Source organism: Haemaphysalis longicornis, unplaced genomic scaffold (assembly GCF_048455015.1).
Source record: "Haemaphysalis longicornis isolate Haplotype H1 unplaced genomic scaffold, Haemaphysalis longicornis Haplotype H1 scaffold_62, whole genome shotgun sequence".
Taxonomy (NCBI): Eukaryota; Metazoa; Arthropoda; class Arachnida; order Ixodida; family Ixodidae; genus Haemaphysalis; species Haemaphysalis longicornis.
Genome location: NW_027526410.1, coordinates 1,334,614 through 1,347,181, shown reverse-complemented (window position 1 = coordinate 1,347,181; position 12,568 = coordinate 1,334,614). Strand labels below are relative to the sequence as shown.

General features: G+C 46.2%; 1 protein-coding gene across 2 annotated transcripts; it reads right to left on the bottom strand.

Moving 5' to 3' along the window:
* Positions 1-4,406: 4,406 nt before the first annotated feature.
* Positions 4,407-11,672, bottom strand: LOC144144118 (uncharacterized). Of its 2 annotated transcripts, none has more exons than XM_077675507.1 (5): positions 11,280-11,672; positions 10,892-11,013; positions 9,779-9,853; positions 7,197-7,491; positions 4,407-5,795 (listed from the first exon to the last, which is right to left on the bottom strand). In XM_077675507.1, the coding sequence occupies exons 1-5, from the start codon at positions 11,361-11,363 to the stop codon at positions 5,751-5,753; spliced, it is 621 nt and encodes a 206-aa protein (XP_077531633.1). In that variant the 5' UTR covers positions 11,364-11,672; the 3' UTR covers positions 4,407-5,750. The 2 variants fall into 2 exon arrangements, with proteins under 2 accessions (XP_077531633.1, XP_077531634.1); XM_077675508.1 differs by having other exon boundaries at positions 11,210-11,321.
* Positions 11,673-12,568: the final 896 nt, after the last annotated feature.

Genomic DNA, 12,568 nt, shown 5'->3' with positions numbered 1-12,568 from the left:
CACGCCAGCGCCGCCGTGTGCTTTCCCACCACCCTTTCCCACGCTCTTAGTGGATCCGTCAGGAGGAAAAGTTAAGACAACCCTTTTTTATGACCTCACCAGTCAATTATCACTCACGCGCCCAGCCGCGAAAATTAGGTATACAGCAAGTGCTTATGGCCATAAAAATTCAACAAGAAACTAAAAAAAATCAGACACCACCTCCCTCCCAACCGATCATGCAGATCGCGATTGGTGCCATATCCGCAGGTAACTTGAATTCCGAGCCCACAGTGACGCATGAAACTTAACAGCCAACCATAGCTGCCTGCTAGGCTACTCATATGTACTCAAACTCCAAATGAACTTAAAACTCCTATTTACTCAGAACTCAAAATGTACTCAAAACTCAATATGTAATCAAACTCAAAATGTGCTCAAACTCAAAATGTACTCAGAACTCAAAATGGACTCAAACTCAAAATGTACTCAGAACTCAAAATGAACTCAGAACTCAAAATGAGCTCAAACTCAAATTGTACTCAGAACTCAAAATGAACTCAAACTCAAAATGGACTCAAACTCAAAATGTACTCAGAACTCAAAATGGACTCAAACTCAAAGTGTACTCAGAACTCAAAATGGACTCAAACTCAAAATGTACTCAGAACTCAAAATGGACTCAAACTCAAATTGTACTCAGAACTCAAAATGGACTCAAACTCAAAATGTACTCAGAACTCAAAATGGACTCAAACTCAAAATGTACTCAGAACTCAAAATGGACTCAAACTCAAAATGTACTCAGAACTCAAAATGGACTCAAACTCAAAATGTACTCAGAACTCAAAATGGACTCAAACTCAAAATGTACTCAGAACTAAAAATGTACTCAAACTCAAAATGGACTCAAAACTCAAAATGAACTCAGAACTCAAAATGGGCTGAGAACTCAAAATGAATTCAGAACTCACATGGCCTCACAGAGATTGAGACAGTCAGAGAGTGAGAGTGAGAGTTTGAGAGTGTGAGATTGAGAGTGTGAGAGTGAGAGTGTGAGTGTGAGTGAGAGTGTGAGTGAGAGTGAGAGTGTGAGTGTGAGTGTGAGTGTGACTGAGTGAGAGTGAGAGTGTGAGTGTGAGTGTGAGTGAGTGTGAGTGAGAGTGAGAGTGAGAGTGGGAGTGCGAGTGAGAGTGAGAGTGGGAGTGTGAGTGAGTGTGAGAGTGAGTGTGAGTGTGAGTGAGAGTGAGAGTGTGAGTGTGAGTGAGAGTGTGAGTGAGAGTTAGAGTGAGTGTGAGTGAGAGTGAGAGTGAGAGTGTGAGTGAGTGTGAGAGTGAGTGTGAGTGAGAGTGTGAGTGTGAGTGAGAGTGTGAGTGAGAGTGAGTGAGAGTGAGAGTGAGAGTGTGAGTGAGAGTGAGAGTGAGAGTGTGAGTGAGAGTGAGAGTGAGAGTGTGAGTGTGAGTGTGAGTGAGAGTGAGAGTGAGAGTGAGAGTGTGAGTGAGAGTGAGAGTGAGAGTGTGAGTGTGAGTGAGAGTGAGAGTGTGAGTGTGAGTGTGAGTGAGAGTGAGAGTGAGAGTGAGAGAGAGTGAGAGAGTGAGTGTGAGTGAGAGTGAGAGTGAGAGTGAGAGTGTGAGTGTGAGTGTGAGTGAGAGTGTGTACCTTTTGCTGTATACCTTTCGCGATATCCTCATAATTATAACCAGAAAGCATTTTCATATTTGTCCCACGTGACCCCCTCGACGAGACCTTTAATTTGATACCCCACACACCCTAGCAGGGTCATATGGAATTCATACCAGTCAAACTAACCATGACTCATGACTGTAACCAGGACGCATTATTTAGGTGTCCGACATGATTCCCCTAACTGGAACCTTCAATTTGACGCCCCACATGCTTCAGCGGCCTCACCTTGAATTTAACCCCATCTATGACTCATAATGACCATCTCATGATTCGAACTACGAAGCCTTTTTTTATTTGTACCACGTTATTCCCCTCTTCAAGACCGTAAATTTGATACCCTACACTCCCTAGCGGGGTCACTTCGAATTTTACCCTAATATAAGACTCGCCATTACAATCTAATGGTTATAACCAGGAAGCATTTTTGTATTTCTCCCACGTGATTCGGCTCATCAAGACCATTGATTTGATACCCATCACATCCTAGCGGAATCAATTTGAACGTTAAACCAATCAATGACTAACCATGACTATCTCATGATATAGCCCTACCACATTTTTGTCCCACGTGATTTTCCTTATCGGAACCTTCAATTTGATACCCCGGACACCCAGTGGCGTCATTGTGAATTTTAACCTAATTTATGACCCATTTTGACTATGTCATGATAATAATCAGGAAGCACGTGATTACCCTCATCGAGACCTTTAATTTGATACGCCCTAGCGTCATGAACCTGAATTTTAACCGAATCTGATTTACCATGACTACGTCATGATATATCCATATCTCATCTTCGTCCCGAATGATTCCCCACATCGAGACCTTGAATTTGATTCCCCACATGCCCTCGCAGCGTCATTTTGAATTTTAACCCAATCTATGACTCATAATGACTGCCTGATGACTACAATCAGGAAGCATTTTTTTTATTTACCCCGCGTGATTCCGTTAATCCGGACCTTTCATTTGATACCTTACATGCCTTAGCCTCATCAGTTTAACTTTTCCCCCAATCTAATGTGGTCATTATTCTGTCTTAAGAGGGCGCTGCCATGTCAATTCAGCTAATTCATTTGAAACAGTAGAAAGGACAGCCCCCGCCCCCATTTCCCCCCGGCTCTCACCTCTTCCTTTGTGACCCCTAGTATATCAAGCCGTTAACAGTAGCAGGCGAACAACCAGCACGCCAGCGCCGCCGTGTGCTTTCCCACCACCCTTTCCCACGCTCTTAGTGGATCCGTCAGGAGGAAAAGTTAAGACAACCCTTTTTTATGACCTCACCAGTCAATTATCACTCACGCGCCCAGCCGCGAAAATTAGGTATACAGCAAGTGCTTATGGCCATAAAAATTCAACAAGAAACTAAAAAAAATCAGACACCACCTCCCTCCCAACCGATCATGCAGATCGCGATTGGTGCCATACCCGCAGGTAACTTGAATTCCGAGCCCACAGTGACGCATGAAACTTAACAGCCAACCATAGCTACCTGCTAGGCTACTCATATGTACTCAAACTCCAAATGAACTTAAAACTCCTATTTACTCAGAACTCAAAATGTACTCAAAACTCAATATGTAATCAAACTCAAAATGTGCTCAAACTCAAAATGTACTCAGAACTCAAAATGGACTCAAACTCAAAATGTACTCAGAACTCAAAATGAACTCAAACTCAAAATGGACTCAAACTCAAAATGTACTCAGAACTCAAAATGAGCTCAAACTCAAATTGTACTCAGAACTCAAAATGAACTCAAACTCAAAATGGACTCAAACTCAAAATGTACTCAGAACTCAAAATGGACTCAAACTCAAAGTGTACTCAGAACTCAAAATGGACTCAAACTCAAAATGTACTCAGAACTCAAAATGGACTCAAACTCAAATTGTACTCAGAACTCAAAATGGACTCAAACTCAAAATGTACTCAGAATTCAAAATGGACTCAAACTCAAAATGTACTCAGAACTCAAAATGGACTCAAACTCAAAATGTACTCAGAACTCAAAATGGACTCAAACTCAAAATGTACTCAGAACTCAAAATGGACTCAAACTCAAAATGTACTCAAACTCAATCGGACTCAAACTCAGTCGTGATCACTCGGCTCAAACTCACTCAAGCTCAAACTCACCATGCCACACTAGCCTCGCACTCACTCAAACTCAAACTCACGCGTGAGTTTGAGTCCAAATGAGTCTGAGTGAGTGGACTCATGAGTGAGTTTGCCGACCTCTGGTGGTGACATCGCTGTTCCACACACCAAGCTCATCACCTCCATTAGTGGCAGAATGGACTCGTGTCACTTTTCATCGTCATTTCATTGCTTATCTTCATCCCACTTGCATAGGTAAGCTCCGGAAACAATCAGGACAGTCGCTCTCAACCCAATTGCCAGTTTTCCGCTCATGGAGTATTACATTTGGTAACATCTGCACAGATGTCATCTAACCGACAGGGAGGCATGCGTGGATAAGTAGGCTCATTCAAGAGAAAATTTTCCTCTACTTAAAATTTCTTGAAAAGAAAAAAAGTGCAGCACTTGCGACACCAGGGTGCTGCTACCACGAAATAACTAATATTTACCCAGATAGCTACACACCCTCGAAAAGCCTTAGATTCCCTATTGTTCACACAGAAGAAATGGACAAGGACTGTGCCAAAACAATAACACCAATCCCCTTGTTCCAAACGCTGGTCACATTTGACACTGAATGTGCACGCAAGCTCCGTATGTAAACAACAAGTACCTAACAAATCCCCCAGAGTGCAGCTCCTTTGCAGCTATGTTGTAGACCTTTGCAAGTTCTGCTGATGCAAGGAATTAAATTCCTGAAGTGTTTAGAATGCAGGTTGGAGGTTACTTCACTCATGCCCAAGGCAACTTGCGTTTAAACTTCTGCTCTACGTGAGGAGGGGTGGCAAATTCACTACATGCCACGCTCACCATTTGCACACTCAGCTCATGGCTGCTGCGCAAAGCAATAGTGCTCCCTGTGACGCGTATCGTTTCAGCATCTTCACCTTCGTTCCCTTGAGGGTCCCTGTATGCTGTAGCAGTCCCTGTATGCCACCAGCATTATCTACTGTAATTCGCTTCGAACACTCCAACTGTTAAAAGAGCCCCACTGTTCTGCTTCAGTATCCTAGGGTTGGAATCCTGGGCTTTGACGCGAATGACCCGAGGTTGAGCCTCAGCAGTGGCAAATTTTTTTTAAGACCTGCGATTTTTTTACTTGGAAATGTTTTTTGGCTTAGTTCTGGATTCTTTTTGTAAATAAGGATGGTTTGATAACTTTTGCATCAATTTAGGGGTGAGGCACGGCATACCAGCACGTTTAATGAACTTTTTTATCACGTCAGGAGCAGGCTTTTACCAGATGGAACGTCTACCTGCAAAAGGACCCATTCCTGGTGAATGATTTCAGGCTGCTGGGTTTCATTTGACTTAAAGCATTGCCAAGAGGACTGTGGCCTGAAAGCCAAGCTGTACACAGCCACACACACACACAAAAAAAATCCTGACAGAAGCTTTTTCTGTTAACTCTCCCCTCCTCCACAAGAATATCCATCGCCTGTCAAAACCTGTATAAACGTCACACTTCACAAAAGATTCGTGCAGAGCTGAAACAATACCGTGCACCCTAGCGTTCAGGGCTAAAATAAGAAACCAACCCCTTAAAAGCAATGGGGCGCAAAACTAGTTCCCCTCTGCATGACCAACTAGCTGTGGAGGGTGGAACAACTGACTGCCAAGGTCTAAGAAAGGCAGGCACCAATCGCAGGCATCGAGAGAAAAGTTTTGCGACGCGCGAAGGAAAAAGGCCCACCATGCGTCGGGGCCTCCCATCACCAGGCTTGGACAGGCCACAAATGCACGCGTGCATTTGAACAGAGCCTGCACATTTCAGGCACGAACAACACACACACGGCTCGCAATCTACGATTTGTATTTCGCACAACAATCACGCTAGAAATATTATAAAACTAAAAATAAAGTAGTTGCTGTAGGGCAGCTGCCACGGTGCCCAGGGACTGTCCATGTCAGAGTGGCCTCCCGTGGTCACGGCGGCAAGGCTTCAAGACGTCAAGACCCCAGGCGCTGCAGCTGTACCAGGGCTCATCTGGAAAGCACAGGGGAGCAGGCTCAAAGGGACAGGCAACCAATTTTTCTGAGGGATATACGCTCTATCCCAAATAAAAGGGCATTGCTTGAAACACTTTAATTAAACCAAAACGCTTTGTGGCTAAGGTGGCTAAAATGTCACACACCGAATTCGCCAACTTACCCATGGAGATTCTCATTGTTCCAAACAAGCCCTACATAATCACCACAGACATTGACATCGTCATCGGGCTTGTCAACGGAGCGGTGGAAAGCTTGACGTGTCGAGTCTTTATATGATGTGCGGGCGAATGTTTCACGGTTTTACCGATAAGCATTTTAGCTTTGCCCCTCTCATCATCATTCACTTTATATTTTTCTCTGCATGATCTACCAGAAAGCTGTGGCCAGCCCTCGACCTTGGCGACGTGCATGCATATTTTTGCACTTCTCAACACGTTGGATAACTTCAGTGTTATGTTGCGTTCGCAACCCGATACAGCCACCAAGAAGTAAATTCTTGCCATTCCAGTAGTGGGAATGGGCAACAATTTCGGCATTCCGAGGATTTGGAAGAAATGGAATTGCGGAAAGTTTGCATTCCTCCGCACGAAATTGGAATGAAATGGGGCTGCCCATTCCGCAAGACTGGTGCGCGTGCGTGCATGCGTGCAGAGGGGGAGAGTGCACGCGTACACGTGTGTGTGTGTGTGTGTGTGTGTGTGGCAACAATTGATGGTGCCAAAAAAGATGGTGGACGGGCAGGCTCTGTGCTGTTCAAAAAAATTGCCTGCCCGCCAAAGAGGCTGCCCAAGAATGCATTATTTGGACACTAGGTGCGGCCAGTCACTGTTAGGCGATGGGAGTGGAGCACAAGGAGACACCGCGGCGGCTACGTTGAGCCATTGTTATTCTTTTCCCCAAGAAAGGAACTGCGGTCTATGAAAGTGCAAGTTTATGAGCCACGAATAAAATTAAACTTAAGTGTTATAATGAACTAAAATCAAATAAATATAAAAACTTCAGGCGATAAAGAGATGCTTTCACACTCACCCGTCTAAAGCAGCCTTAACTGTCCATGCGAACCTTTTGTTTCGCATCGGGCTGTAATCGTTGGCCTTCCACCGAAGACATTTTGCAGTGGATTGTACAGTCAAGTTGGCCAAGTCAACATTTATCAAGAAAAAAGAACCTAAGTTATGAATTTGTTTTTATACCGACCTGACAGAGAAACGATGAAACTTTCTCCGAAAAACCTGTTTGAACCGGTTCGCAAATAATGTTTTCTTCTCCAAAACCACAACCGGTTCGAACCAGAACGGAATGGTGCCCAGAAACTGAACCCAAAAGGCTCGAACCCAAACCTAACCCAAAAAAATTCCGGTTCGACACCCTGATTTTAGGGGACGTCAAGGCTTACCTGGGAGAAGGGGCCATCCCGAAGACTACTGGCAGGGAGGAGGATCGGACGCGAAGAGGCAGGTGGAGCAGCGGTTTCAGTGCGAGAGTAGTGGCACTCCCGGCCCGCATAGTAGAGGAAGGAGTGGCCCCAGTCGGGCGCCTGGTGCCAGCCCAGCTGCTGCACAGGGCAGCAGGCCACCATGTAGCTGCCCAGGGCACCAAAGCACCAGGCGGCCAGGACCGCGCTGCTCCCCATCGTTCTCCTCCCCAGAGCGTGGGGCCCCCACCACTGCTCCACAAGCCAGAGAGCACGCCTGTGGTGGCAGGGCATCGCGAGTGTTAATTGTTGACTGTGCCTTGCGATGTATGCTGAAGAAGAAATGAGAGCCCTGCTACTGCTACAACGGGGGAAGAGCAGTGAAGCGCTATTGGTGGACAACTACGTGGAATTTTGTACGGTGACCTGCCATATTCATTTAAAAAAAAAACACATACACATCCTTACAATTTATTATGAATTATTTCTCACATTATTTGTTTTGGGTAGTTCTGATAAAACAAGAACTACAGACACAAATTCTGTAACATTCACAACTACAGTGTGCACTAATACTGCCACAAGCAAACAAAACTTGGCATAATGACAAAGGCATGTAGGTGGCCAATTCCCTTGTGACCTTTTCCAAGCTACCTACATTACGTTGATAGCTACAGAGCATTTGACTTGCTCTAGAGCGAGCACAATGCAATTCATTGTCAATGCAACATAGCAGACGATAGCAATATTGGACAGAGCCTAGTGGAAGACAGTCTCATCGTAAAATATGCCTGCACCTTTATCACACCGTATTGCATCACAACTCACAGCAGACAGTGGCAAGTGAATGGACATGTGTACAGGTGTCGCCATAAGTAATTGGAACAAGGATTCACGCATACCCCAAAATATGTGTCTCACTGGCTTTACTACAGCCATTACTGGTTTACAGGAAGCTTTTTCTATTATAGTGAGGACTCCTTTAAATGCACACCAATGTAGCCAGGCAGTTTCCAGAAAAAGAAATTGTGTCCCATTACTTTTGACGGCACCTGCACAGCATGACGCATTGTCCCTCTCTTGGGAGAGATCACGTGTCACCTCACAGGGACACTAAACAGACGTCAACTCTTTCTGCATTCCGTGATCTCGTCAATTCCTCCGAAGCAGTAATTGCTTCAGAACCCAATGTCGTGTCAGATCAGCTCTCCCTCGACTTCATATTTACCCTCTCCCCTCACTCATTGTTTCTACAATCATGCCAGAAAGAGGTAAACGGGGCGCCCATGATAACGTAGCCACATATGCAAGCTGCACCCAGTCTGACCAGAGTCGCCACCGTTCAGATTATAATCGCACACTTCAAACAAAAAATCGAGATATGAAAGAAAGCGCATGGAGCAGGGGCAACTGCCAAGCCACTTTTCGCCATTTCTCTGATTTCACAGAATCTCGTTTGTGTGATCGGTGGCTGCCGACTTCTCACACCGCCGCCAAGAAACATGACTGGGCGACTGAAGAGAGGCCTCTAGTCCCATCTGATCATATCACTCGAACGCCAACGAGCATTTAACACACTGGTTAACTATGTTTCAGTGCTCGCCTGTGATACGTAACTCCTGCCCATATGCGGGTGTAGCGTGAAATTGAAAAGCGCTACGACATTTTTTTGTATTTTTCCGGTTAAAAAAAGACATCGTTCATGGCTGTAATGGGGCTGAGTGAGTACCCAAAGCCTAGTACTTCCAAAGAAAGCAAAGTGGCATTTTGTCAACAGGGCCCCTTGAAAGATCAAACAGCACATGCAAAGCAAGAGCTGCCCTTGGCTAGGAAAAGAATTCATTCTGGAGCAATATCAGGGGTTGATGAAAAGCAGCTAACAATCATGTCCACCCCCGCAGCAGTGGATTGCCCCTTCGAGCAGCACTGAACAACTCATCCAGGTCTTTGTGTGGGGTCTCTGACAACCTTTGTTTCACCTTCGATGTCTACTCAAGCCACGATTCACGGTTCCATTTGAGTACCAAACAAACAACACGTAGCATAACATCGTGCTCAGTTGAAGTTGCCATTGGGTTAATTTTTCTTGTGTGAGGATAAGCATTACTAGACTTTTTCTTCTAATTCGAGGAATGAGTATCCGAGCAGTACTAATAAAAGAAAAGAACAGCACATCAACAACAAAATGCAAGGAAGAGTGAATGGAAAGTTCATTCTTTTAAAATGTACCAACTAGCTTTATCTTCAGCTTTGGCAGTACCAACATTCAAGCATTAATGACAGCTAGGACACGCCAGTGCCTCAAAAAAAAAAAATTGGACCAATTTTCAGGCATGACTTAAGGCAAAGAAAAGCATACAAGTTGAATCAATGCACACAAAAGTTATCCCTTTGGCTATTTCTTTTATTCAGCTAGCAAGGGAGGGAAAGAAACTACAGCAATCTGCAATTCAAAAACGACAATAGCTAGCTGTCATGTGGTACATAGCGCACGTTTCAGGCATGCCCGAAATCCCTCTCTAAATTTATGGCTGCCACCACAAATGGAAGGTGTCCATACTTACAAGCAGTACTTGTGAGCAGACCACCAAGTGGCATGCCGAAGGGTGTCCAGGTGGCTTCCAACCTGCACATGCATCCTGCAAAGACGGTTCACTATTTATTACACACGGTGGTCACATGTGATTTGTGCATCGGGGGACACAACAGGAGGCTAGCAAGCACATGCACAGAGGTTGGTGGCTACGCCTTATACTGCGTTCCTTGTAACAGGGGTGGTGCTGGTACTATAAATACTGCTACTTTCCACAAGCCAGCTGCTTGTCCTGAGTAGGCAACACTACTTGCATAATGCCTCTAAAAAAAATCAGCCTGGCTTGCTGTAGTGGCGCAACGCTGGAGAAGCGGCAGAGCTGGCCGCCCCTTTCCCTTTGTCGGAGACCCAGCTGTTGCCCGTCGCATGGATTTCCAAACTTGCCGCTGAAAGTTTTCCATGAGGGATGCCCGGAACATTTCATCTGCCAGCTGTGACAGCTTTCCCAAACTGGAGCGTGTTAGCACGCATTATTTTTGTTACCGATTCGCCGCACGTGTGGTTGCCCACCACTGCTAACCCCGTACCCCTCAGGCCTCTGGGGTGGCCCAGTGGTTAGGTTGCTGGTTTCACAGCGTAAAGGTCACTGGTTCAATTCCCAGGACCTCTTTCTTGAGGCTTCGGGGTTTTTTGGCATGACATGCTAAAAATGTCAAATTACATCATCACTGTTGCGTGATTACATCGTTCCACCACCACTGGTGCAGACTGAAGCCGCGGTGGCCAGTCAAGGCAGGAAAGGACAATGCAGACCTAATGAAACTGCGCATGCATCCTGATGTACCAGCATCAGATAAACGTTGCCCGTAGAACAGCAGGAGAGAAGCCCTGCTACGAACATCAGCTATCACAGGAGGCTTCGAAGCTTCATACGCTGGCCAGAAATCAGTAACAGGAGAACTGTCAATCGTAGCAGGTGCCGAATAAATTGGCTGCCCAACAAGCATTCTGCACTGACACACGCCCATAAGTCCGTTCTCGTTTCCACCATTGAGGCGCATTTCTCACTGGGCTGTAAATTGTTCAGGCAGACAATACGTCGAGCAGACACGGCAAAATAAGCACTAATGCAGCGAGAACATACGAAAGGGAGCTGCTACAGCCGCCGCTGGACGAGCCGAATGACAGCTTAGGCACGGGTCTGGTCCTCCCGTCTCGCTTGGAGGCCAGCGCTGACGTGGCAGCCTGCATCAGCGGGATCGAGGGCTGTAAGAGAAAAATGCGCAGTTATGTAAAAAATTACACGCACGCAGGCTGCCAGACGTTGAAAGCAAATGGCAACTGGGAACTAACGCTCTAACAACCTCCTTGCTAAGATGGCCGACACCTCAACACGGAGACAAGAGACGAAGAGCACGGTCAAACCTAAAGCCTAATTCCAAAGAGGGCAGCGCAAGTGGACCTTTCCGTTGTGAAATGAAAAATGACCTCGACATCACAACGAACGGGACATCGGGCGCCGGGGGACTCACTCGAGTGGAGAGACTCCAGCAAGAAATACGGGCACCGCAGACTGCAGACGCAACCGTGAGCCAACCAACTTTTCTTTCCTCCATGGAGCCAACCTTGTTCAGGGTCGCAATGGGGGGCACTAGCGACCTCCTGCAGGACAGAATTGATGGAATCTTCGAGCACGAGAAATCGTAGAACGCGATGCTCGTGCACCGCTCGTGCTCCTCAAAGCTGGCGGGTAGCCGCTGGCCAATCACAATGCGCCGTGTGGTAGTGTGATGGCTACTGGTGCACCTTGCAAAATGCTTTCGTTATCAATAAAGTTATTCCAGAGATACAAAACAAAAGCGCATTAGCTAATGCTCATAACTAATATTATAGTTTTGTAGGGGCTGAAATTATGACAGTACATAATACCCAGGTGCATTGTAGCGTAAACAAATGGTTTTGGTTTCGGTTGCGGTTCTGAGCAGGCAAGTTGTTCGGTTGGTATGTTGTGTTGATGCTCTTTCTGTTATGCCTTGACAGTAACTGTTAGGACATATTGATTATTCTAAAGCAGGGCAGGTTTTACGTGCCAGGTTTCAGTTGTTTCACGTCTCTGACAAAACTCAGCGTTGTGCAACAACTGTGCGCTGGCTACCCGATGCACTGTTTCGTGGGGACCTTTCGGCTGCTCTATTTTGCCGTGGGAAGGAGTAATGTAGCTGCTCATTCTTAAAAGAAGGGATGTTCGCGCACTATTTTTTTCAAACCGGACGCCAGCTGATTGGCACAACTTATAAACAGCAGTAGTAGCATATGCCTGCACGACTGAATGGAGTTCGAAGTGTGGTGAAGAGCTGTGGTGGCCGTAGGATTTGAAGACCATGAGACGGTGAACGTTTTTGTGGCATTTAGGCAGTTCGGCTACTTGCCACCTGCACAGCCATGGTACTCCTCATATGGACAAAAGAGAGTCTAAGACTGAGAGGGAGGTCAGGCTCTTTTGCACCAAATGGTTGCGACAACTGAGTGGACACCAATAGAGCCGGCTTGAGTGGTGGATGGACACTTAGTGGTATCACCCTGCGCAGATCGGGTTTAGGCCCCGTGGTACCGAGGATAGACTTGACCACTTCTCGTCAATGGTGCTTCTTGGCGGCCGCCGATCACACTAAGTGCGCACAGTGCTTGCCATGCAACGTTAGCCACGGGGCCATCTTGGAAATTCTCCAAGGCCTTCTTCTCCCGGAGGTTTGCTACCAAAAGATCCTTTTCGGTTCGCATTGGTGGGATAAGTTTTGGTCACTTTACGCCTGCCCGTGTA

Bases quoted from the DNA above. Each gene is read 5' to 3' on its own strand.
- LOC144144118 (XM_077675507.1), bottom strand. From the start codon at position 11,363: ATGGAGGAAAGAAAAGTTGGTTGGCTCACGGTTGCGTCTGCAGTCTGC. The intron at 9,854-10,891 runs GTATGTTCTCGC...CCGTCTTTGCAG, and splicing joins GGCTGTAGCAGCTCCCTTTC to GATGCATGTGCAGGTTGGAA. The intron at 7,492-9,778 runs GTAAGTATGGAC...CTGCCACCACAG, and splicing joins TCTGCTCACAAGTACTGCTT to GCGTGCTCTCTGGCTTGTGG.